The following is a 26,138-nucleotide window of genomic DNA, read 5'->3' as shown; positions in this document are numbered from 1 at the left end:
GCCGTTTTGCGAAGAATCGATTCGCGATGCTGCCGTGAGACCCAAGAACTCTCGCGCGGTGACCATGGCAACGGCGACGCCGCGTTGACCCAAACACATGAACCAAGTTTCGTGTGTATGTGTGTGCGTGCGTGTACATATAAATCACTCGCCACCCTCACAGATTATAACACAAACAACAGCGCGGATAAACCACACGCGCGTACCGCAACGGTCAAAGTTATCCAAATCTGAGCCCGAGCGTGGAGCGCCCCGCTCGCTGCCCCATGGCGCCCAGCGTTCCTCGCGGCCGTGCGGCCGGAGAAGCGGCCTCCCCGGGTCTCACGGCGGCCTCCGTCCCCACGGCGGCCCCCCCGGGTGCCACGGCGGCCTCCCCGAGTCGGCGGACGAGCGCGCAAATTGTGAGCGAGGCCCGGGCCCTGGTCCGCGCCCTGGAGACGCGGAGGCCGCGCACGCCACGGGAGGCCGAGCGCCGCCTCTTCGGCCCCCGCGGCGGCGTCGACGGCAGGAGTCTGGACTCGCGTCCGAGCTCAGCCGTGAGGTGACCGGGGTGGAGGTCGTCACAACACCCTCATCGTCACAACACCCTCGTCGTCACAACACCCTCATCGTCACAACACCCTCGTCGTCACAACACCCTCGTCGTCACAACACCCTAATCGTCACAACACCCTCATCGTCACAACACCCTCATCGTCACAACACATCATCATCACCGCACTCCATTACAACATGTTATCCCCGTACCGTGGATAAGATGCACACAGCGTTGGTGTACGGTGCTATTTCAGGAATATTTTGATGTTTTTTTCCTGGATTTTTCTGTTTGCACAGTCACACACAGTCACTTTAAGATGTTTTCTTGTTCATGTTTTTGTTTGTTGCGGTTGCACCCGCTTCAAGAGCCGAATGGCTCACAGGGATATACCTAATAAATGAAACTATGAACTATGAACTACCGTCTGACGAGCAGTAGAGATCTTAACGCCTCATAAACCCCTTCATAACCGCGTCGAGCACTCGCATCTATTTTTCGTGACGGCGAGGAGTCAGACGACCGTGACAACTCACGGCTGAATGATGGCATCGGCGTGCCGGGCGACTCGGTTGTTAGCTTCGTCGTGTGGGAGACGCTGAGACGACACCGCCGCCGTGCAGAGTTTGAGCCCTGGGTCTGGGTCACTTCCTCTCAGAGGGCTCACAATGGTCAAGTCGGAGAACGTGAACTGGCTCCATGCTCAGATCCTAGGTTCGAATCGTGGGTTTGAACTTTGAAGCCAGGTTTTGGCCGTCTGAAATAAAATTGGATTATCAAGCGTCGCGAGTTGAATGTCTCACCCCAGTGTCAAGCCGATGCCCTCACAAAAAAATTCACATTTGGTATTGCGTCTTAAGTTGAATGAATTCCACCTGCTAGGATTACAAAATTTCGTTTGATTGCATTTGCTGGGCTGACAAGGGCCCCCTTCTGCAGGGCAGTGCTATAGTGGCATTTTCTGCCATACGGTTGACATTGGTTGTCCACAAAAGGCGGTCCAATTCAAAGTAAACTTTGCACAGATTTTAACATGTGTGCCACCTTTGTCATGTGCCAACGTTGCGTGTGTCTCTGTGCTCATGCTTTGCCCATCTGTGCATGCTATGCGTGTGTCCCTGCCTTCATGCTGTGTGTCCATGCTATGTCAGTGTGCCCACGCTGTGTCTGCATGTACGTACATCTGCGTGTACCGTATGCAGCCTGCATTCACACCACTTTGAGGTGATGGAGCAGAGGCCCACATCGCGCACTCGTCTCGCTCCACTGCAGCATGTGAGCCGCCACCCACCCACACACACAGATACGCTATAGTATCTATGTATGTTGAACTTCTTTCGCAGGTGTGGGGGAAGGACAACAAACTAAACACAAAAAGCAGTTCCAAAGACATTTGTTTTCAATCTAGATCAGTCATGTGGGCTGATGCATATTTAAATATATATATACATTTGCAATGTCTGTAGCATCTATATACAGCCGACCTCCAGACGTTTTACAATTAAAAAAAGATGAAGCCGAACACATTAACAAATGCATATTGCCAAATAATACAAATATATAGATGTACAGTATTTAAAATGATTTAGATGTAGGCATTAGAGACCAACTAAATCTCCAGTCTAAGCCTAAGCAGTGGCACTGTCAACTGCACAAAGTTGAAAATTTCACAAGTTCCAGGTCAGGGGAGCAGCAAACGAGAAGGAGCGACCCCCCCCACCCCCCATCGCTTGCAGGTTTACTCACAGCATCAACAGATCTCTATTTGCAGAGCAAAGGCCACGTGCAGTGCAGTGTTGAGCGATATGTGGGGTAGGAGTGATGAGTGGGGGAGGAGTGGTGTGTGGTGTAAGAGTGACGCGTGGGGTAAGGAACTCAAGAGCTAACCCACGAAGAATCTTAAAGAGTGTCACAGGAATCTTGCACTCAAATTTGATCGGCAACTAGTGTGTCAACGCAGGTGCACGGTGGTCATGTTTATGTTAGAGGACTCCAACCCTTTACTGCATATTCAAAGGCACAGCGCTCCGTGCTCTGTGCGTGTGTTTGTGTGCCATGGACTTTGACTGAGCCAAGCAGAAGCCCCGAGTATCCTCAGATTCCCTGGACAGGGACCCTGACCAGGACCCCCTCCCCAAGTCGCTGGGTGACCCCCGCGAGGTGGCACGGGTCAGCCGCTCCCGTGCCAGGCTCTTCCGCGCCGCCAGTGCAGGGCACGTGCTGCCGGACAAGCCAACCCCGCCACACGATGGTGGTGAGGGTCACAGTATGGTGAGGTTGGCACAGCTCACACCAGTCGCTCTGTTGTGGTTGACAGGGGGCCTGGTACAATTGAAGTGTTCTTGCCCCAGGCCCAGGACGTAAGTGTACACTCTTCTCTCACTCAAGTCCACTCACTCAAGTGTTAGTTCCAGACATTCTCTCTTGTGTGGGGCCCGACTGACCAGAACCCTATTCAGGTCACTTTACAGACAAGTTAAGGCTTTGTTGCAGAACATAAGGGAGCTAACCTCACGCAACTAGACAATTTACTTAAGTTTCATAGCACAGTATCTGGGCTCCTTCAGCCTGTGGGACCCGTCAAGTGCCATTGCTCCACTTGCACTCTCGACAGATACGAAACTGGCTCCTCGTTTTTAGGAGGCAGGATATCCTGCAGGCCTGCATGGTCTGTGTACATATATCCAGCTTGATGCTGTGTGTGTTACGGTGGCATGTCAGGACTGAAGAGGATGCGCAGCGATCTGGGTTCACGGGACAGAGCCCACCTTGCGCCTGTGGCTGTGGTCGAGGCCTGGGGGGAGAGGCCCCCCGATAGAGGGGGCCGCCCTCCGAGCTCTCCTGACCCCCCCAGCTCTCCCAACACTCCCAGCGCGCCCGACTCCCCCAGCTCTCCCGACTTCCCTACGGAGGCTGCCTTTTGGAGTTCGCACGTCGCTCCACTGCTGACCCAGCTCGAGGCCTACTCCACGGGTACACGCCTCATCCGTCATGTCAGACAGCAAACACAAAGAAAAAATATGTCTCAGTCATGCACACTGTCAGGGCAAGTTCTGTTAAAAAGCATCTTTGCAGGCTGAGACGACGCACAAGAGGGCGGCGTGCTCAGTGCCACGCCTTGTGTCCCCTTGGGGATGCTCAGAACTGGTTCAGATAATCGCCACGAATGTTGGCCATGGCTGGAAATTTAACTCAGGTTGTACCTCCAGCAGTGGTCGCTCTATTGCAGACACAGCCGCCTCCACCTTGATAAACGTATAGGAGGGGACGACCTAGGAGGGGCTAGCAGCCATCAGGGGGACAGAGTAAAAGGTTCCACAAGTGGGATTTGGGCGCACACACTTGTTCAGGTGTTTACAATGCACATTTTCTTTCGAATAAGCCCCATGGTTGAACAATAATTTTATATCCTTCCAAAAAACTCTATCCTACACCTTCGCTGATGCTGTTTGTTGCTGGCTACTTGCCAACTTGGGCCTTTGAGCCTGTGCTCAGAAATCATGATTAGAAAAAGAACATCATACAAAGTTGTGTCCTTTTTGTTGAGTAAATAAAAATGTATGCACTTGATATATTTTAAGTTGAAGTCATCGACATCTAAATTACAGGTGTTATTATCAGGAGGCTACAATAAAAGTAAAACAGTATAAATCACAGTGCACAACACCAGTTGTGGCCATTGGAGAAACAATCCAGGTTTGGATAAGCTACTCAAGTTGACATACCTCATTTATCCTGCTTCTTAGTGAATACCCAATGAGCGAGGCGTGCTTTTTCCTGCGCAGAGGGCGACCGGCCGCAGGTCGAGGAGGAGGGGCAGGAAGAGAGGGCGGAGGTCGTGGGGCGGCTATGTGGCGTGTGCGAGGATCTGGGGGCCGTGCTTGCCCGGGGGGGCATGTTGGCCCAAAGGGGCGGCCACGGCAGGGCCGCCCTCCTCCGCGTCCTGTACCGCCTGGTGGACGTCAACTCGGACCGCCTGCTGCTCCATGTCATCAAGCTCATTCTCTCGGTAGAGTCGACCAGACAAAGATAAATATCCCCCCATATAGCCTTAACAGACTATTGGGGCAAGTGCTGTTAGCGAGCACCTATGAAGGCTGGCACGGCACACAAGAGGGTGGCTGGCGATGCTTAGACACTGCACCAGGTACTCATTTGAGGCTGAGTCGACCAGGCCCTCAGTGCCACAAGCCGGGAGGTCCCACTGTCGAACTCGGGTCGCTGGGTTCGTAGCGCGGCGTGCTAACCACTACACTACAATGCGTTACGCTTCCACATGCGCGGGTCACATGACAGATTTGACGTCACTTGCCGTGCAAAAAATATGTGCATTATTGAGCTCCCCCCCAATTTTTTTTCTAATTTTTGCATGGTGTACAGTCTGGAAAGTACCCACATGGCAAATTTCAAGTTTGTTGCATGTCGGGAAGTACGATACACATTTTCAACAGACACACATTCACAACTTTGCCTTTTATATTCATGGAGATAATAATATTGTTGCCTGGAACATATTACCGCTGGGCAAAGGCCTCCCACATTATATTCGATTCCTTCTTTTCCATAGTTGACCAATTCCCCTGGAATGCAACCGATATCATCAGATGCTGAACAGGGCTAAGACTGGATAGTGCTTGAATGGGCGGCCGTCAAGCACGGCAGGTTGTTACCTTGGTAAACAGCGGTGTGCAGTGAAGCAACATCCATTGTTCTCCTGTGCGCTATGCTGCCACGTCTATGTACCCCACCCTCACCAACTGCCACTCACCAGTGTGGTGAAGTATGGTCAAATAACTTTGACAACCTGCATGGCATAGGGAGGCCCCAATCCAGCAGGAGATTGATAAAGGGCTTTACTTTTACAGTAATCCCTTTACGCAATAAAGTCTCATTGAGTATGAAGACACTTTCTGCAGTGTTCAACATGTGGGCACTCACACATATGAGGGGATAGCACTCAAAGCTCCACACAGATGATTTCAGGAATTCAATGGTGCAATTCCATCTTCTGGACACTTCACAAACCAGGCAGTCTCCCGTCCATGTACGAAGCAGGTTCTTGTCTTCCGAGATCTGACGAGATCGGGTGGTATGACTGATTGTCTGTGTGCACACTTATAAGATGCAATGCTATCTAAGCCACCGCTTCACAATTTGTATGGAATAGGCCGCTGAGGATGAGTGTAGCTGAGCTTTTTTGTCGCTTCTGCTGACCACAGATTCAGGTCAAAGACAAGAACCTCCTCAACGTGTGCAAACTTGTGTTCAAGATCAGCCGCACAGAAAACAACGACCTGCTCTTCCTGCAAGTGGGAATCGTGGGTATGTGTCGGCTAGGAGGGCGGCTCTCTTACACGAAGGGTTGCACTGCTCCGCGAGAGATCCGAATGGATTCTTCATCCCAAAACACGATGCTGATAGCACGAACGAGGTTTTAAAAAAATGTAAATAAAGAAAAGTAAGTGGGGTTCGGCAGGACAAGTCGCTGGAGATAATGCCATTTGTACAGCGAGCGGTAGTGAAACCTGTCTTTCTGTCTGTCTGTGGGAGAGGTGGGAGAGGGGGTAGGGTGTGCGAGGGTTTCCTCAAAACTAGTTTTGCCATGCAAAGTAAAATTTCTCCCAAAGAGAAGTGAAACAAGTTCTGCACTATTGCTGGACTCTCATCTCAAGCGTGCACTTGTGCGTGCTTGCCAGTGCGGGTGTGGCTGCCTGTGTGCAGTGGTTAGCTCTCTCTGCACTATGCACCCGAAGACCTGATTTCGTTCCTGGGCATGGATAAGATCAGTAACAATATCTTCACCTGTCCTTGGCTCCACCAAGACAACTTGGTACCTCGTCCAGTATGAAAACATCAGCACTAAGGAAATTAAATCAGCAGCGCATATTGCTGGTTGCAGCACCCCTACGTGTGCCATGCCGGCGTTCATAGGTGATCGTTAATAGTTGCTTGTTAACAGCACTTTCCCAAGTTGGGTGAATGGCTATAGGGAAGAAACGAGGCAGAACCAGGCCTGCCAACAGACCAAGTGATTATATTTCTGAGCTACAATCCTCAACGAAACTGCATTGCACCAGTTGACCTGCAGCCTCATTAGGCTTTGCCCTCCACCCATTTACGTTTGAGTTTTCCCGGTGAAGGGCATTGCATGCGTTCGTCATTTCAGATCGTAGTTCAGGCGTGTGCAAATTAAAAAAATCCTTGCTGAGGGCCAAATAGGACTTTCATCTACATTTGTGAAACCGCACATTAACCTATACCTTGACGTTATCCAATAATTACACAAAAACTTATTTGGGCTGACCTTTACAGGTGACTGAGCACGCGAACATGAGAAACACATTTTTGACGGGTCGAAGAGATTTCCCTCTAGTACTCAGTGATGGATAAATCCATAATATAGTTTTTTTGCGTTAGATTGCGTCAGCGTAAATGTCGTTAAACCCGCCACCACCCAACACAGACAATTAGTAAGATTTGTCACAAAAACAGAACATGCTAATTCGTTAATAGTACAGTACACCGGTGTGTTGAAGAGCAAATCCACAACATTTACAATCTAAGTACGATGTTTTGCAAGTAATTACAACTAGCTTCATCAGGCAACAGCCAGATTGATAAATATTGCTCGCAGGACGTTTCAAAGTGGTAGGCCTGGTGTGGCTGCAGGCTGTCCCAATTGAAGTCGTGGGCCGGATATGGTCCACAAGGCATGGGTTTTCTACCCTCTTAGGTGCTTCGGAAAATGTCTTTATGTGTGTGTGGCACACACTCGTGGGCAATTGCAGATAGCCATCCTCTAGAAATATACGAGCACAACGGCAGGCGAATAAAGCACAGCAAGGTGGCACAGTGGTGAGCACAGGTGGTGCAACCCATAACACCTGGGCCTGGCCAACGAGTCTATGACACTTCACAAGGCCTCCAATTTCACCTAGTCTGGCACAAGCGCCATGGTGATGTCACCGGTTGTTGCTGTTGTTGTGGCGCAGAGTTGCTGTTAGGGGTGCTGGGCGACCCAGATCTGGCGGCGAACGTGGAGGCTCTCACGTACTGCGCGGGAGCTGTGAAGTTCCTCGCCAACAGCGGTGGCAGTGATGGCGGTGATGGTGGCGGTGCACTGGGCGCCGAGCTGCTGGCACGCGGGGCCCTGGACACACTGCTGGGCCTCCTCGCTCGCGCCAACACTGCACTGGCGGACAAGGCGATGGCGCACCTGCTCGTGCAGGTCTCTCAGAAACAAAGACCCCCCCGTGTAGCCTCCACAGACTATTGGGGCAATTGCTGTTCGCGAGCACCAATGAAGGCCGGTACAGCGCACGAGGGAGTGGTGTGACCAACACGACCACAGCCAAGAAACCTTTGTGTTCCCATTGCTGATGTTTATATACACTGCAACAAGCACTCATTTAAGGCTGAGTCTACCCACGGGAGACACGGAACTTGTTCAGATATCACTTTTCACTGATGTTAGCCACGACTAGGATTCAAACCTTAGGTTACCGGGTTCGTAGCGCAGTGCGTGAATCACTGCAACACTACTCCCCACATACGCACACACACCTTCATGGGTCTATTAAATTTTGCTGCTCCCAACAAAGATAAAGATTCCTGGACACACAAAGTGACAGACAAGGGCGTGTCCACCCCCTTTTGCTGCCACTCCATCGTTAATCTTGACCACTGGCTATTATCCCTTAAGCCCATTAACTTTTCTTAATGAGCAACATTTTTCTGACTTACTTGAATTTATATTGAATGATTGGATCTGGTCCAAAGATGCTTGATTTAAAGTGAAAACCCGTATCTAATTTCAAAATATGCTTGGAAGAATTGCTTTTAAACTTGGTGGTGGAGGGTCTTACGACATAAATCTGGTCAGACATAAATGTGGCTTAACTAAAAAAAAAAATCTATTTTGCATTTTTCTCATGATAAGAAAAATCACATGGTTCTCTGGGTTGTGCTGATCGCGCAGTTCGTGTTGTTGCCACGGCCCAGGTGACAGCGGCTGTGCGGGGCCTAGCGGACGCCCCGGGAGCCTGTGGCTTCTTCCGTGCGGCTCGGGCGCTCCCCACACTGTGCACGACGCTGGAACGCTACGAGTGCGACGCCTGCGTTTGCACCAACGTCCTACGTACATTTAGGCAAGAGCCTCTCTCTCCCGCTTAGCATTGCCAAAGAGCACTGAGGTGGTGGCCATCTCCCGATTGCACTCCTGAGCGAGTAGTGGAAATTACACATTCCTATGGTGGGGGCGAGTCATAGAACCACTGCTGACTTCCCCTCATTCTATCCACCCCAGAAGGATGGGCTGCATCAACCCCCAACCGGGATTTGAACTCACAACCTTCCCAGTGTGAGTCGCTCGCTCGACTGCTGACCCCACAGGACCAGATACAGCTGTGTGAGATTGTATTTTGAACCCGTGTTATTTGAATCCCAGGTTCTAAATTATGTTACAAGAAAGGCCATTGACTGAGCACATTCAAGGAGAAACAATGCTGTTGCCAGGTTGAAAATATTCCACCGTAATACCCAAATATTGTGGCCAAGATGCTTGGAATTGCTGGATAAACATTATTTGTGAACAGTTTCGAAGTCGTGGGTTTCATTTAGCTTTGGAATGAAGTGGCGGGCCACATGAAATGAAGTCACAAGCCGTAGGTGCCTCACCCCTGCTGTAAGACCGTGCATCCTTAACGCTCTGCGTGCTTTGTCTGCAGCAAAGTGACGGATCGCAGCGAGGGCTGCCGTGAACTGGCTGCGGTCGACTCGTCTCCCAACATCCTCATCGCTTTGCTGCACAAGTTTCCACGCAAACAGGTGGGCGGCAGCACGTCCGGTACGCACCAAACATCCATAGCACGCCACGGTATTCTGCTTTATTCAATACGCACATTATATACCACACAATGTATTCCAGTGCATTTAAAATAAGTTACATACGGCACAACACAGTGTATTTAATGTTTATTATATACTCCATAACAGTGAATTTAAAATTAATTATATACTACATAGTGCATTCCTGTGCATGTGATGTACTTTTATTTTCACGATCCAGCTGTTGTATTAACATTACGCACGCAGATGCATAGCGCTGTAACCGCTGACGTGGGGCGTCACTGTGTCGTGCCGTGCGCCGCGTGACATGGTCGATGCGTGCCTAAACCACGTGCCCTGTGACACCGGGTAACAGGACCTGGTGGTGCGCGTGTGTTACACGCTGGGGAACCTGGCGGCGCGCAGCGAGGCCGTTCGCGAGCGTCTGTGGCGCCACGCCTCCTGCCTGGACGTGCTGTTGCATGTCTACGCGCTCCAGCTGCAGCGCCAGCCCGACACGGGTGCGGTCGCCTCTCACAGCTTCACCTGTAGCCGTGGGTTACAGGCAAATGTTTACAGTTTTACATTGTCAATGAGCGCAATACGTTTTATGCGAAAATCCCACGAATGTTGATGTGCGGAGGTGTGTGTGCGTGATTTGTGTCTATGTGGTGTGTGTGTGTATGTGTGCGTGGTAAATATGTGCACACTAAGCATTTGCCTCAACCGTCTGTTAAGGCTATACGGGGAAACGTTTTCTTTGTGGTATATTGCTCTGTGCATGCGCGTGGTGCGTGTGCATGCTGTTTGAATGTGGGGTGTTGGTATGTGCTCATGGTGTGTTTGTGAGCGAGCAGACCTGGCTGAAGACGTACTTGTGAAGCTACTGCGTGTGCTGGCAAACCTGTCCCTGCACCCTGGCTTGGGTGCAGCTCTAGCCAGCCACCCCCGCTGCATCCAGCTACTCATCTGCACCCTTGGTGGGGTGCCCCTTTCGTTATAACTATTATTATTATTCATGCCCTTATGACCAGATTCTTACTTTTTCAGTGCTTTTCTTTTTGCCATTTTTGTTCCAATTATGCTATCGGCGTCACGTCGTGAGGTGAAAAAAAATCATTCTGATCTCTCGCAGAGCCGAGCAACCCTTTGTGCTGGGGAACGGGTCGCAGAAGCGGATATTATAGAACTGCTTTTGGACCCATTCAAATGACCTCTTATAACAGTATGACAGATAGACCGATTCGTCTCATTCTCAGAGCTCTAATTTAGCCTAAGTACAGACATTTCTTTTACGTGATGGGTTTCTGTTGTGTAGTCATTGGTGAATGGGCTACGGCAATAAGCTCACCGCACTTGAGGACCTGGTTTAATCACAGGTGCCTGCCTGTATTTCAATGCAGGATCTCAGCGGTGGCTGCTTGGCACTCTGACCTCTGAGCCACCTCTTGTAAACATTATCTCTCAAATATAATTAACATAAAGAATAGCAGGCGCTGAAGGGCAGACTCATATCTAAACGTTTCTGATTACCATCAGGTTTATCTGGTTGACACCAGATTTAAGCTATTGCAACGAAGAGACGCCAGAAAATTCCTGTTGGGAGAACATTCCTTCATCCACGATGTTTGATGTCTTAGTTATTTAATTATTATCCCCCCCTTAATCGGTTTTGTACAATAAACTGGATTGCTTGGCTAATCTGAATGCAAATGCCTGTGATCATTGCCTTCTCCCTCAACTGGTCTTTATGTTGTTTATATTATTGATTTGTTAATATTTTGCACTGTCAAATGTTTATCAGGGAGAAGTGGGGCATTGGTAAGCGCACTCTGCTGTAAACCCAGCGACCTGGGTTCGATTCCCGGTCACAGCTAACATCAACGGTGAACCAGTCCTGGCCACACCGGCTTTTCCAACCTGCACTGACCGGCATAGCGAAGAGTGGTCATGCAAGCCCTACAGCTGACCCCGACGTTTGGAGACCATCAATACTTTATTACGCTGGTTAGTGTATGTTGGTGAAGGGGGAATCCCCTGATGTTAGCCATGGCCGAGAATTTAACTCAGGTAGCGGGCTTCGTAGTGTGCGAACCACTGTAGCGCCTGCCGCTCCACCCAGATTAACTTATGTCACGTACACTTTAAATATTGGCCATTTTATATAAAACTCACCAGGTGGCTCAATGGTAGTGAGTTATAATCCTGGTTGGGGGTTGGCTCAACCCATCAACCCTCTGGAGCCAATAAAATGATGATCACTTTGTGGGGAAGTAAAAAGTGAATTTCCTATGGACTCTCACCTCTGCCATAGGAATGTAGAATTTATACCACTGGTTCTGGGCTGCAAACAGATGGCCACTGCCTCCATGTTCATTTTGAGAAAGAAATTACTTTTACTTGACTATTTATTTGTTTATAGTCAGCAATTGTACTGGCTATTGTATTTATTTTCCTTAACTTAGGTTATGTATGTAGAACTTCTTTCGCACCATACGTAGCCAACCGTGCTAATCGGCGGTGCGGGAGACTGACAGCAAACTAAACACAAAAAGCAGTCGGAAATAAAATGAGTTTCCAATCTAGATTTGAAAGTGCATTGCTCCAGTGGCTTCCTAAAGGTTAGCTTTGAAGAAAAGATTTGTAATCTCAATGATTGGTTCTCAGGGGTTGTAAATAAAGATTACTGTCTCTCTGTCCATCTCGTGTTGGGCGGTCTCCCCACAGAGAGCCCGGGCGTGCGGGAGCGCGAGGAGATCGTCTTGAACGCTGTGGCGACCGTTAACAACCTCTCCTACCACATGGGCCCCGGTGCCACGCTGCAGGGCCAGCAGCTGCGCATCGCAGAGTGTGAGCCCCGCGCACACCGCGGCATGAACGCCACGCGGCCTCGCTGCGTCGGTGCCGCGGCCGAGTAGCCAGGTGCGACCGGATCTCAAGAAGCGGTTAAAGAAGCAGTGGTCATGTTTATTGTGCAGAGGGAGGCAGTCTGTCGTACGTCTCCATGCCAGTCTGTGGGTCTCTGTGTGCGTCTATGGATCTCTATTTCAGTCTTTGGGTCTTTACGTGCGAATAAATACCACACCAAATGCTGTATTGAACAAGGGGTATATTTCTTTGTTGTTGCCAGTGTCCGAGTAGTTGCGCAACAGATTAATAAAATTAGAGACAGACTCAACTTTGTAGTGACGTAGTTCGTAACGTGCTTATTTGCAAACATATGATTGGTTGTTACAATCATGAGGGTGGGAGGCAGAGTAAACCAGAAAGGCGGTGGGGCTCTACTGTGGAGGAGTGTGGTCAGATACCCTAGCCAAGCTAGACACGTCTTCGCTGTGCAACTCATCGTACAGATGTGGACAAAGTTATTTCCGTGATTAATTTTCCCGGTCTCGAAGGCGATTTGGTTGCGCAATAGATAAAGGGCATTAATAATCGATATCCGTCGATAACTCTATGCATCGTACCACTGCCACTTAATACTGTTCACAATCAAACCCTACAGTGATGACCCCTATCTGTTTTGCTTATGACACCTCCAGTGCTGCTCATGCCCCTGCTGGGCCCTGGGGAGGAGGGGGTCCTGGAGGCATTGAGGGCCCTGGGGAACCTGTCCCAGAGCGCGGCCGTGCGGGAATTACTCCACCAGCACCACGGTGAGCGCAGCAGCCACAGATGCAGCAGCGTCCACTCTGCCACATCGCCACCCGCAGTGAAGTGCTGATCGTAAATGCTGCCCGTCCGTGTTGTCTTGTGAGCTGCCTCTCTGTGTTCTGTCTGGTCTGCTGGTATCCGCGCTGCTTTTTGCCTGCGAGTCGCCACCGATGTATCCATCCCCAGTGCCGGGGCTGCTGTTGGAGCTGTTGTCCGAGGGCTCCCAGGACGTGTGCTACTCGGCAGGGGGGGTACTGCTCAATATGAGCAGCACCGACGATGGGGGGGCAGGGCGGCTGCTGCAGCTGGGAGCCATGGAGAGGTGAGCGCTATCGGTGGTGGTGGTGGTCGTGCGGGGTCACTGTGGAAGCAACAACTCAGCCTGCAATGCTTTGACAATTGACCATCTTTTGATTTAAAGCTTTCGTGACTGCAGGGATTCATATTCTTGGTTCTTTTGGTAAAGTCACGTGGAAGGGAAACAATAAAATAATAAAAATAAAATTAAAAAACTGTCAAATCTCTCTCCGTGGTGCTAACGTTAAAAATAACCGCCACCTTTTTTCAAATTTTCTTGTTGTGGTTTTTACACCTGATGATGATTGCTTGTGTTGCAGTCGAAACATCGTGAGAATTTTAGTTTTTTTATATTTTTTTATTATTATTTTATTGTTTCCCTTCTACGTGACTTCACCGAAAGAACCAAGAATATAATTGACCATCTCCCAATTGGCCATGCGAGGACTTGTCGAGATTCAGGGTTATGGATACCCGGCATGCCAGCTCAACGCTCTGACCTTTGAGCCGCTGTAGCGACCTTGCTGCTATAATCGATTAATCATCATACACCTATAGTAGGTGTCCTCTACCTATGTGGTATTGTTTCCCCCCTGCTAATCAAAACCATATCCACCCACGTCTGCCCCATCAGCTCTACTCGCATCTCTATTGGCTGCACGAGTTGCTCGAACCTTCACTCAAACTCGTTTAATAATAATAAACTGCAGTGGACATTTTCTCTGGCGTGTTCACGATACATTGTGAGTCTTGTCCACTGGATATCAACCCTTTTAGCAATTTCCTGTTCAAGCCCATTTACTATTATTTTCATTCAAGCTTAAACATCCCCTAAGATCGTCTATCCGAACATAAAAAAACGATTAGCCCACAGGCTACCCGAGCCCTTTATTAGAGATTTGTCCTGCATAGTATCCATACTGCAGACCTGCCTTCATGCCTTCCTGGGAGGGGGATGTGACCCACAAGTTGAGAACTGCTGTCCTATATTGACTGAAGTGGCAGCAACAGCCTTTTCATGCATTGCAGAAGAGAGTGGGTAAGCACTCATGGGGTCCCGTGATGTGATTCCTCCCAGGCTGCTCAGCTGCCTGCAGCGCTATTGCCGTGGGGACTGGCAGCTAGGCGGCCTGCTGTGCAAAGTGCTGTGGAACTTTAGCCAAGGGCCTGCTGCCACCGGCACCAGCGGAAAAGGCGGGGGCCTGGATCCCAGCGACACCACGCGCCTGCTTGCCACGCTGCACCTCCTCCTGGGTAAGCGCCACCACTCCCCATGTGACATTACAAAATATAGCATTAAAGTCACGATAACTCGCACCCCTTTGTCAATCCACTGTCGGATGAAGACCTCCCCACGCAGTGTCGTTATGTCGGTTGTTTGACCGAACTTCACCACACTGGCCAGTGTGGGTTGGTGGAAGGGGGAACCCAGGCCTGAACCAGTCCAGTGATATCTGGTTCAGACAACACTGGCCACTTGTCAACGTACCAAAATATTGGCCTCATTTGGTCTTCATGGAACTAAGGGGAGTTTCATGAAGAGGATATACTGGGGCACCCCTTGCGGTGAAGAGCCTGGTATTCTGACACTGGACTCAACACCAAGCTCTTTGCAAATTACTTCCTCAAAAAACAAGTTAAGCGTTGGTCTGGTGACTTTTAAACACTTTCACCACATGCCAGCTTTTGAACCTAAAATTGATCCAAAACATTTTTTTAAATAATTGTATAAAGCTGTATGTTTAACTTTGGAAATGGTTGAAATTAGTTATACGGCAACCATCGAGTCACGTGTCTACTGTTCAGCAACTGTTCAGCATCTGGCAGAGGGTAGCAAGCATTTGGCAACAAGATGTGGTGGCTTTGGCCACGGTGACATCTGGATCAGCAAAAGGGTTTAAATTCGGCAGCCTGCCGCCTAAGTGGGTAGGTTTGGCAACTGTGCTCATCGGGGGTGTCGTGGTGACGCGACTGTGGTCTCCGCAGACGAGCGGACGGCGCTGGTGAGTGCGCCACTGGGCGGTGGGGAACCCGGGGAGACGGTGCAAGGATACCACCGGCAGCTGTGGGAAGCAGAGTTTGTGCCGGTGGCGCGGAGGCTGCAGAAGAGAGTGCAGAGCCAGGCGGCGCCGCTGCTGCTTGAACCGCTGTGACATCGTCGTCACCGTGTAAATCTTCACACTCGCACACACAAAGCCAGGGGTGGCGAACCTACAGCTCCCGACCTCATTTTACCCGATCGCAAACCACCACTTCTTTTCATACGGCCACATGTTATCTTCCACTTCAAAATAGCCCGCTAACAATACTCATCCGTCACCAGCAGTAGGTTGCCAAAAGGGCAGTGTATACCAAGTCAGTGATTTCCTGCTCAAATGAACGTGGAGGTGGTGGGCATCTCCTGTTTACGGCCGAACCAGTCGTGGAAATTCCTCATCCCTATGGCCGGGGCGAGTCCAACAAAGTGGTTCAAATTTTTTGACCCCAGAGAGATAATGGGCTGAGTCAACCCCCAACCAGCCAGTCACTATACTGCCGGAATACAGGAGAGACTTATAACCAGAGTACCAACACACACACCCTCTGACATCACCACATCCAGTTCAAAAGCAAACGGTGTGCAAACTACGATTTGAGTTATGCAAGATGTGTTTAAATGACTCGTCGACAATCTCCGAGCGCGTGCTTCCATGAGTTACAACAGCAGCTTGTTGCCAATGTCATTAAAATATACGACCGGAGATGTGGTGCTGGCCACGGCACGATTTCTTGTGAAGCAGCACATGCAAAGACACTGTGACCTAAGCTGCAAAACACATCCCTCCTCCATCATTCGCCAAGTAAACAACGAGGCAGTCGCTCCTGATTGCAGTATAAGTATTTATTACATATCATACAAATTTAAACCAAATTTAAAGTAATGAATTGAGCACACAATTAAGGCGTAACACAATAATAACAAATCTCCGCTTTAAGCTTAGTGCACACCACAGTGGCGACAGCTGGACCATACAGTCCCAGTCGCACGACATCAACTTCACAGACAAGCGCCAGCAACTAAACATCAAGAAATATCACTCGCATGCTGCTTACACGCGCAATAGCGGCAGACAACAGTAAAACATATAGGGGAAACGCTAAGGCTTTGCACGTTAGCTCCGCATTCTCAAGTAGGGCTGTTAATTTGGGTTTCTTAGCGTTATGGATAATCTCATGCAAAAAATATTACAATTTAAAAAGAAATTATCGGTTTGTCAAATGTTACCAGCTCGCACTGGCCAGCATGGTGAAGTATGGTCAAATGAGCCCCATGACTGACAAGGTGTGGCGAGTAATTCATCCATCGGTGGACTGTGACAGGGCTGTAAGATTGTTTTCTACATTCCGTGTATAGAATGGGTTGCCGTACGGCTTGAACGTAGTTTGCTAGTCAATTGGCTCGATTTGTAACCAAAGTTGGACTGGATTCGATTATTATCGAGTCCACGATTTTCAGACGCAAAAATGTATTTCGTAAATGAATTGGAAAAAAAAAAATCAATGACCGAATAACAACCCCATTCTAAAGTAACCGCACGTAAATAGGAGAAACAGCCGCTATGCTGCCAGCCTGGCTTTCCCAACCAGGCGGGAGATTGGAGAACTTCTCAGATGCACCGCGGGTGGGAACCCAACCGCCCACACCCATAATGTAGGCGAGAGCTGGGCTGGTTTAGGGAGTTTGAATGTGCATGGTCTCCCCTCCTCCGCCTCCCTGTTAGGCCCAACTTAAGTGAAACTGCAATGGCCACCGCTGCCCAGGCGGAAGGAATGGCCTCTACCCCCCCCACCCCTGCAGACATCCGGCCCCGCATGGGGACATGCACCGTGCTGCCTCCACACACTACAGCAGCAGTGGTGCCACCTGTGACAGTGGAGACACCACTGTGCATAGTGTCACCACAGTGATGGTGCCACTAGTGGCGTCACCACTGACGTTAGTCATGATGTCATCACAAGAGTGATGTCACCACTGTGCAGGTGTCACCTCCAAGTGACGTCGCCATGTGTGATGCCGACAGTGGTGCTATAAACATCACTGCAGCGATGTCACCACCGTGGTGACGTCACATCTCGTGATGTTACCACCATAGAGATGTCATCGTCATCGCGATGCAGATGTCACCACTGTAGTGTTAACTGTTAAGTTTCTGCAGCTGTGGTTTCCTGGGCTCCAGGCCAAGAGCTCCTGGGTCAGTGCGCCCGGATCCACAGCAAACCCCACACTACAGTATAAATTCTTTACACGATTGTCTATGAACATACTTTGTAGCAAAGCTTTACTTACAAAATTACATCTTTAAAAAAAATCAGCTCATTACAAAATAGTTGCATTACTCACAGATTGTCTTAGTACGAGATTACACAATAAAACCCGATATTTTGACACAAACTAGCTCAGTTAAGACCACAAGCCTCGCGAGACTTTAAACCGCTCGCCTACCCCCTGAACCCCCACAACAGGCACGTCACCGTATGTTCCGCTTCCCGCCCGCGCTGTTCCCGCCGCACGGTTATTGGCTCAAACGATTCCATTTGTGTCTCATTAGTGTTCCGGCCGGCTCAGCCAATGCCTGCACCGCCTCCGTGGAGGCAACTGAAGGAATCCTCCCGTCGGTCGTTCCTGCAATGTGTCCTCCAAAAACTGGGCTTATTCAGGGGTGGCGTTCCCCAGCATATCTGCTTTCTTGACACACCCCCATTACTACCATGAAGACGAAATTATGGACTCCTTTTTTTTTAACAAACATCTGTCCTTCCATTGATGGATGAAGGCAATCTCAGAGCCATGTCGGTTCAGTTGCTTATCTGAACAAACTTCACAATGTGTGGTGGCCCCAGACTGCTTTGGTTATCACTGTTCCAAAAAAAATTGTTATTTCAATGAACACCAAATTTAGCCCAAGTTTTAATGTTGTCGATACTGCCTTCTATATCATAAATGAAACAAGCAAAATGGTTTAAAAAAAAAGCAAACCAAAAGAATGAATAGTACAGCAATTACTGTGCAGTATGGTACGAAATCAAGACTGCCTGGCGCACGATGCGTCTGCGTGGAGATGAAACTGACCACAAGGAAGCGTTGCTCTGCGCGCCGTTCAGTTTTTGAACTTTGGCAGCGCGATTTTCAAGTTCCGTTTTTCAGTTTTTAGGGGCCTCCAAAAATATTCACGACAGGACACGGTCTATCCACCCATATTATTTCGAGGACACACTGTACCATTCAAATGGTAAATTGAGGGGTGTCCTAGAAGAACTTAATAACCCGCATATATAGTCAATAGAACTCGCGCTAGTGTCACTGGAACACTTTACAATCCATTTTTTGGATTAAAATTCATTTTTTTATCATATCCACAGATGGCTGCACAAAGAACCTAATAATTTGTTTGATCAACTTCATCCACCTCTCAACAACTACTTTCTCTACCAAGAGATGTTGTGGGTTATCACGTTGTTCCAAGACACCCCGCAATTGTAGGCATGTAACGATGCATCAATTCATCGATTAAAATCTATAATTGCTATGAAAATTATAATTGTTATACTATTGTCATATTTAAGCGAACGTAACAAAACTGTACACACAAAATTGAAAGAAACGATCAAACACAAACGAGACACCAAAGATCCCCAGAACAAACCAACTCTTGAACCACAGCCCTGAATTGTAACAATTTGTAGAATCAGCGGTCATCGGGGAGGGGATGGAAATCTGTTACGGCCCTCGTAAAAGCTGCGGTGGTAATCCGCACGGACGGTAACTCGACTGTCGCCACGTCCAGGGAAACGTGGCGTGGGTGCGGGGGGAATGGCAATGTTGAGACCGGCATGGAGCCGTGGATCCGTCCGGCCAGCCCAGGCTCGGCGACGTTACGACACCGCCGCCGTGGTGATCGTTGTTTTGCCCGCTCGGCCACCGCCCACCCCCCCTTACACCGCCGCTATTCTCCAGTTTCTCTAGAAATCACGCCGAGGTAAAGTGTGCAAACTCTACAGAGGTGCGATATGTTGCGTACACTAAAATACTGCTGCTGCAGCGGTCACGAATGCAGTACATGGTTTGTGGCACCACGCGGGCGGGGGAGACTGCAGGACGACACGGGCAGGGCCGCTCCATCGGTCACTTGCCCAGCCACCGCCCGGCCACCGGCACCCACCACCACTACACAGCGGCCTCTGTTCATCATGGCGAATTAGTGACCAAAATAAGAGATATTAATATTGGTTAAATGCTCTAAATAGTAAAGCGAGTCCCAGTAAAAATGATTGGCTATCTCTAAGGGCGTTAAGTAATTAAAAAGCGCACGCGTGCCTGATCCGTAACCCTGCATCCTGGGCACGCCACCGCAACAGCCCTGCCGCTCACGAGATGCCGAAGCTGCAGCTTGGGCAGGCGATGGCGGGCGCAACCTCTCCTAGCACCAACACCAAAATAACACCTCTCCCAAATAAATTCAATTGATCTAGCGTCACAACAAGGACATATTGCTTTGGGGCCACTTCTTCGAAAACAGCACGTTAAAAATATTTACTATTAATATAGTAATAGCTATATAATTTTCAGCATCTATCGCAAACATACATACATTTTTAAAACTATTCAGGTGTTTATCCGCACACCTGTGCACACACTGTACAGTACAATTGAGACGTGTCTCACGTGATGGCTTTTGTATCAGCTTCCTGGTTTCCCGGCCATGCTGCAACTGGTTTCATTGAAAGGCCTAAAGAGTGTGTGGCTGAAGAGGCACAGATTAAGGCATGAATCGGCACCGACTCCTATGGCACTTGCGTGATCTCAACAAAGCACTTGCGTCAGGCGAGTGACACATGATGACATCCACTCCACGCTGGCAGCTGGCCAGCTCTGGCAACTGAAAGATTTGGATTAAACTTTTCCATCTAAACTGGTAAAAAAATGTCTATAATGAAGGCACTCCACTGTTATCACAAACAGCTCAACAGCTCCTATCATCGACAATGCTAAAGGTCATTCGAACTATTATTTACACTGTGGCCACAGACTCGAATTGCTTTGTTAATGAAATAGAATCGTCCTTGACAATGCTGTTGTATAGTTTGGATGTTTGTAGCTGCACGCTGCCAGCCTTCTCACCCGCTTCCGTCCGGAATCCTGGGGGAGACAACCGAGCGAACCCAGCCTCTGCCCCCATTCCTTCATTTGGGAAATGGCCCAAAGGCTCTGGATTTCGGGCTCCACGCCGCCTGCTGAGCCACGGCCCCACACAGCCACTGCCCTCACGGCTGCGGTGAGGCCTTTGCTCCCGCACTGTGAGCGGAGGCTGCGGGGCCGGTTGCGACTCGGATGCAAACCCACAGCTGTGAACGGGTCGGCCCGGCGTGTAGCTCCTGGGCGGGTCACCGTCGGATCCCCTGCGCTGCGGCCGGTGCGGTGAAGGCATGCGGTTCCCTCTCTGGTGTGGCCAGGGCGTGGAGAAGCGTTGGGCCTCACATGGCACGGCTGGTGGGCTGGTTCGCCAGCACTGAATCGAAGCTGAAGTCGAGGCTGTCTGCATCCAGCAGGTCGTTGCGGATGATGGACTCGATGTCGCACTCCAGGTTGCTGTCGAACATGTCCAGGTCCAGGTCGGCCGGGAACCTTTCCTGGGCACTGACTGGAGGCCCGTCCCCCTGTGGCCCCCCAGGTCCTGCTGCGTCGTGCGAAGCCTTGAGGCTCGAGACGCGAACCATATCGGGGGGCGACTGCTTGAGCGCGATCATGTGCGGCTGCGGAGGCGATGTCATTTTCGGCTGCTTCATGCATTTGGGCACGGCAAAACCGCGCTGCGCAAAGCCAGGGGCGGTGGCAGCCGCAGCGTGTTGACGGAGCCCGGAGGGGGGCTGCTGCTGCTGGGGTCCAACCCCCTGCTGCACCGCCGCCCCCCCCGCCGCCTGCCCGAGCGAGTAGTCGCCCTCGTTGGGCAGCGAGTCCGAGTCGAGCAGGTCGCGGAAAGTCTGCGAGGAGCCGAACTGAGCCATTTGCGGTGGAAAGGTGGGGTTGTTCTCCTGGATCGTCTCCATGGGTGAGGGTCTCCACGGCTGCAATCCGGCGACCGACGGGCGGAACAGCGAGTTTCCGTAGCCGTCCGAAGGCCCCGGGAAGGTGAAGCCGGGTCCCGGGGGAGGCTGGGCGTGATGGCCGGCGCTAGCGCCGCCCGCCATGCTGATGTCCTCCAGCAGCTCCTCCATGAGGCTGGTGGAGCGGGGGTGCTCGCCGCCCACGCCCATCGGCAGCATCTTGTCGGGTTGTGGCGCGCGCAGGTGGTGGTCGTTGATGTTCATGGTGCCGGCCAGGTCGGTGATGCAGGGCAGGTCAGTGGGAAAGGGTTTGCTGAGCGCCTCGGAGAACATCCCCGGTGCGGCAGAAGGAACGCCCCCCCCGCCGCCGACCCCATCCCCGTCCGCCACCTCCTCGAACTCGAGTGCAAGGCGCACGGGCGACACGCGGCCGCTCACCGTGCTCGCATTAGAGCCCGTGCGCGTCCGGTAGCTGGCCCAGGGCTCGAAATCCTCACTGGTGTGCGACGGGGATGAGGTGGGCCAGCAGCTGGGGCTGTCCGCGCGGCCTTCGGTCATGGCAGCCTGCTGGGCGGCCTTCTTCTTCACCGCCTTGGCCCTGACCTACGAAGGGGAGCGTATACGCGACTTTGAAGACACAGGTGTTATTGTCACTGTGCTTAGTTGTCGAACCAGATGAGAATTCAATAAACCAAGATAGCCTCATTTGCAAGAGTGACCTGGATCACCAAAATAACAAAATGCAGCAAAAAAAATTGCACAAAATCAGAGCAGAACCACCTAACAGGAGATTACAACTATTCTGAAAAAATATATACAGCAATCTTGTATATAAATTAAGAGCTTAATCTGTCTCAAAAACCTCCAGGGTACTTCCCGACAAGGTAGACAGCTGAAATTTGGTACAAAGGTAGCTTTTAGGACTCAAACAACAGAAAACATGTGAAAATCCCAGATTTTTCATTTAAAGACTCCCAAACCTCAATTTTAAGTGCCCCATAAACATGTTTGCGTGTCATTCAGAAAGCGTTCAAAATATTTTATTGCGTTTTTTTTGTTCAATTCAATTTAAGTGAGAATTCTTTTATTGTTTTTGACATTTCGGATTTAAGCGGTTTTGAACGAAAATAATACGTATTTTATGTTAAAAGTCTGAATAATTCGAAACCAGGATTAAGTTAATAAATTTTTGTTCTTTCTAATAAACAAAAAAACGGAATCATTCAATTGAGCGGTTTCCGGTGGGTACGTATTTGAATCATCGTCATCAACAATTTGTGTTTTGTGGAAAAATACACATTTTGGAGTAGTTATGAGTGTCTAATCGTAGATAAATATTGTCAAAATTCATATCAGGTTAATTATATTTATTGAAAACTTTTTCCTTGCGAAGACAGGCTTCATGAACGAATAATAAATAAAGTACGATTGTCCCTCGGTCAAATGACTTTTAATCTGTCACTGTGTCAGGTGGTGCCAGTGTCTGATCGCGGTCCCAGTGTGCGCACGGATGTTGAACTTCTTCCGCGCCGTAAGTAGCCAACCGTGCTCATCGGAGATGCGGTGGAGGGGGACAACAAACGACGACGAGCAGCAGGAGGAGAATGATGAGCAGGTGAAAGATGAGCAAGAGTGCGAGGTCTCACCTTGGCCAGCTTGTTGGTGTTTTCCATCGAGGCGGCGCGGCGCCGGGGCGACTTTCCGCCCTTGCCGCCCTCAGGGTTGAGCATCCACCAGGAACTCTTGCCCGTGTCGTCGTTCTGCACGCGGATGAAGCGGCTGTGCAGCGACAGGTTGTGCCGGATCGAGTTCTGAAAGTGTGCGTAGCAAGACGTCGTCGCATCCACTAGCTGGAACATCTTCCAAATTTACGTGAACAATTCGCTCAAATTTGACCGATAAAGTACCCTGCACTAACAGCCAAAATATCCATGGGCTTTCCCCCTCATCTCTTTTCAGAACATGTGGGCTGTTATTTATTTAAAATTATAAGTGTTTTTGTAATGATTTGCAAGTAAATATGACATGCCATATATAATTATGGATTAATGGCTTGGTTAATGTAGGTTGATTATTTTTGGCATTCTGATGTTCGTTCCATGACTAGTAAACACGCAGGCTGTTTTTTAAGGTGAGTGGAGTGTTTGTTATATATTTAGTCCAGGTAAATGCTATTTAGGAGATTGTAAGTGAACACTTAAGTAGGATTGAGAATCCACCTGCCAAACGCAACATTGTGAAGTGGCCCCAAAAATTGACATTGTTGAGGCCGAGATGACGCATGGTTTAATGGAGGGCAGTGGTGGGAAACATTCCCTTTAGCCATGGTCAAATAGGACTTTTAAATATCTGTGGGGTGGCCACACCGTGACATAAGTGGCTAGGCGCACTAAAATTAGAAACTGTTGATGCCAGACCGAAAAGTGTCCCGCTAGAACCCAATTAGTGCGGCTTAACATGCTTTCCACCGACAAAACATAATTTTGTGAGCGTTTCAAAGTGTGGCTGCGGCCGTGAGCAATTAAGTCTCTGGCCCACGGGACACGGGTTCCCCGGGAGTCGGGATGGCCATGAGGCAATAATACAACACAGGATCTCTGCGTATCCCAACGACTCGTGTCACCCACGTGTCGACCGCGTGTCGCCCGCGGAGGTTGGACACGGGTCAAGTGAGGGTGGCACGTACCTTCCACCCGGCCGAGCTGTTGTTGTCGCCCTTGTCCTTAAAGTAGGGCACACACCGCACCATCCACTCGTAGATCTGCGCCAGCGTCATGCGCTTGTCGGCCGTGCTCTCGATGGCCTGCGTGATGAGGTCCGCGTACGACAGGCTCCCCCACGGGTTGCGTCGCGACGAAGACGACGAGGTCTTCTTGGGCGTCACGCCGCCGCCGCCGCCTCCTCCGCCGCCGCTGCTGCCAGTGGAGGAGCAGGGCACCGGGCTGCCCAGTGATGGACCCGGAGGGCTCTCGAGCCCCCCCGGTATCTGACCCCCACACAACTCGGGACCCCCCATGTGCTCTGCGAAACCGTCGGCCGGCGGCGTGGGGGCCCCGTCGGGAGGCAGGGACGCCTCCTTGCCCGGCAGGCGCGGCCACGTGCACGAACGCTGCCGCGTCTGTGGCTCGAACTCCGGGTCGATCTCCACCCCCTCCAGCTGCTCCCCATCGGCCTCCGCCATCCCTTCCTCCTGCTCCTCCTCCTCCACGCTGCTGCTGCGGTCGATGTCCAGCGAAGACGGGTCTTGGTTTGAGGTTAGTTTAGGCAGCGGCTAAAAGCTGGGGTTCGGGTCAGGGGGGTGACACCACCGTGGGTTGGGGTTCAGGGTTGGGAATTGAGGGGTGGTACTCGGGTGAGGAGGGTTGGGCGAATGCGAGAGATATGCTGTGTCCGTATTCTATCGGAACTAGTATCTCGATTGTGTTGTGGTGCTAGTGCTGCTGTTACGGTTAGTGCTGTTTCAAGGCTAGTGCTGTTTCAAGGCTAGTGCTGTTGGCTTGTGTCCTGGCTATGGTCAGGGCTGTATCATCACGGCCCACGTGGAAGGTGTTTTGGTCTACGGGAGGGCTTTATTTATCCAAGTGCTGGTGGTGCTGGTGGTTGTCTGGGCTGCAGTCAAGGCTGCAACCTGGGCCGTCTTGAAGGATGCGCCCCGGGGTTGGTGCTGGTTTGCACCAGAGACAAAGTTTCCGTTCTCGAGTCGGGGTTAATGTCGGGGGGGGGGGCTCGCCGTTGCGGGTCAGTGCCGGTGGTCAGGGCCGTGACGAGCGGCCACAGGGCCAGCGAGATAAGAGTCGCTCGTGCTATCGATTCTTAGGGCTGTCGGCGACGAGCGCGGCTCTCGTCAATGTCAGCTCGGGGCCGGGGACGACGGCTGCCTACTGCTGCTCCGCGTCTGCGCTAAAGGGTCCAGGTGCTACCGCTGTTGGGCTATCGCTGCGGGCTGCCTCGCTCGCTGTTACTGTCGGGGCTGCCGCGCGGGCGAGAGGCGCTGCTGGGCCGCGCGGCTGCCATTTTGTACCCGGGACTTGTTTACCGAGAGGCGGCGTAAGGCGACGACTGCCTCCCTCCTCCCCTCTCCTCGTCCTCCTCCTCCTCGTCGTCGTCTTTCTCGTCTCCACGTGGCGCCGCGCGGCAGGGCGCTTCTACCCGCGCCGGGCGTCGGGGACGGGCTCCCGGGGACGCGGCGACGGGGGGGGCGGCGGAGGCGCCGCGCGTTCCTCGTTGTTTTCGAGCCTCGCGGTGACGACGCCGCCGCCGCCGCCGCGGTTCCATGGAGCGCCGCCGCGCCGCGACCGCTGGGCGTCATCGTCGGCGTGGCCGTGGCGTTTTGCGGCGGCCATCTTACGTGAGGAAAAGGTGGGGTTGCTTGGAGGAGGGGGAGGGGGGAAGCCGCGGCGCGTGAGCTTTGTGACGTCACGCCCCCACCACCCTGCGCCTCTCTGCCCGCCCCCCTCCCACGCTCTGCCCGCCCCCCCTTCACCCCTCCACCCTGCACCGCTTGACCATGCCCGCCCACCCCCTCCACCCTGCCCACCTCCACCCCCCCCTCCACCCCCCCCTCCACCCTGCCCCCTTCTGCCCCCCCCCACACTCTGCCCCCCCCCACACTGCCCCCCCTCCCACACACTGCCCCCCTCCCACACTCTGCCCCCCCACACTCTGCCCCCCCCCACACTCTGCCCCCCCCCACACTCTGCCCCCCCCCTCCCACACTGCCCCCCCCCACACTCTGCCCCCCCCT

At 51.3% G+C, this 26,138-nt stretch overlaps 2 protein-coding genes across 4 annotated transcripts; one reads left to right on the top strand and one right to left on the bottom strand.

The window, feature by feature from the left end:
* The first annotated feature begins 52 nt into the window (after window positions 1–52).
* Window positions 53–18,092, top strand: ARMC2 (armadillo repeat containing 2). Of its 2 annotated transcripts, none has more exons than XM_032972673.2 (16): window positions 53–541; window positions 1,738–1,810; window positions 2,615–2,789; window positions 3,257–3,508; window positions 4,321–4,544; window positions 5,755–5,857; window positions 7,528–7,763; window positions 8,537–8,682; window positions 9,262–9,361; window positions 9,738–9,882; window positions 10,219–10,341; window positions 12,089–12,211; window positions 12,904–13,017; window positions 13,202–13,337; window positions 14,391–14,566; window positions 15,299–18,092. In XM_032972673.2, exons 1-16 carry the CDS (start codon window positions 267–269, stop codon window positions 15,463–15,465), a joined length of 2,568 nt encoding a protein of 855 aa, XP_032828564.1. In that variant the 5' UTR covers window positions 53–266; the 3' UTR covers window positions 15,466–18,092. The 2 variants fall into 2 exon arrangements, with proteins under 2 accessions (XP_032828564.1, XP_032828563.1); XM_032972672.2 differs by having other exon boundaries at window positions 54–541; window positions 2,612–2,789.
* Window positions 16,179–25,800, bottom strand: LOC116952935 (forkhead box protein O3-like). 2 transcript variants are annotated; one of them, XM_032972677.2, is made up of 4 exons: window positions 25,431–25,800; window positions 24,081–24,672; window positions 23,041–23,205; window positions 16,179–21,997 (listed from the first exon to the last, which is right to left on the bottom strand). In XM_032972677.2, the coding sequence occupies exons 2-4, from the start codon at window positions 24,573–24,575 to the stop codon at window positions 20,825–20,827; spliced, it is 1,833 nt and encodes a 610-aa protein (XP_032828568.1). In that variant the 5' UTR covers window positions 24,576–24,672; window positions 25,431–25,800; the 3' UTR covers window positions 16,179–20,824. The 2 variants fall into 2 exon arrangements, with proteins under 2 accessions (XP_032828568.1, XP_075930743.1); XM_076074628.1 differs by having other exon boundaries at window positions 24,081–25,800.
* Between the last annotated feature and the right edge of the window lie 338 nt (window positions 25,801–26,138).

The sequence above is a fragment of the Petromyzon marinus genome, chromosome 49, assembly GCF_048934315.1.
Source record: "Petromyzon marinus isolate PM22_M1 ecotype Great Lakes invasive population chromosome 49, UKy_Petmar_22M1.pri1.0, whole genome shotgun sequence".
In the NCBI taxonomy this organism is placed as follows: Eukaryota; Metazoa; Chordata; class Hyperoartia; order Petromyzontiformes; family Petromyzontidae; genus Petromyzon; species Petromyzon marinus.
Note: the sequence above shows the minus strand (reverse complement) of the source record. Positions and strands in the feature narration are given on the sequence as shown.

Coding starts and splice junctions, on each gene's coding strand:
- LOC116952935 (XM_076074628.1), bottom strand. CDS start 24,575: ATGGCGGAGGCCGATGGGGAGCAGCTGGAGGGGGTGGAGATCGACCCG. Junction 23,206..24,080: donor ACAGCTCGGCCGGGTGGAAG/GTACGTGCCACC, acceptor GCACACTTTCAG/AACTCGATCCGGCACAACCT. Junction 21,998..23,040: donor ACACCAACAAGCTGGCCAAG/GTGAGACCTCGC, acceptor TCCCCTTCGTAG/GTCAGGGCCAAGGCGGTGAA.
- ARMC2 (XM_032972672.2), top strand. CDS start 267: ATGGCGCCCAGCGTTCCTCGCGGCCGTGCGGCCGGAGAAGCGGCCTCC. Junction 2,790..3,256: donor AACCCCGCCACACGATGGTG/GTGAGGGTCACA, acceptor GTGGCATGTCAG/GACTGAAGAGGATGCGCAGC. Junction 8,683..9,261: donor AACGTCCTACGTACATTTAG/GCAAGAGCCTCT, acceptor CTTTGTCTGCAG/CAAAGTGACGGATCGCAGCG.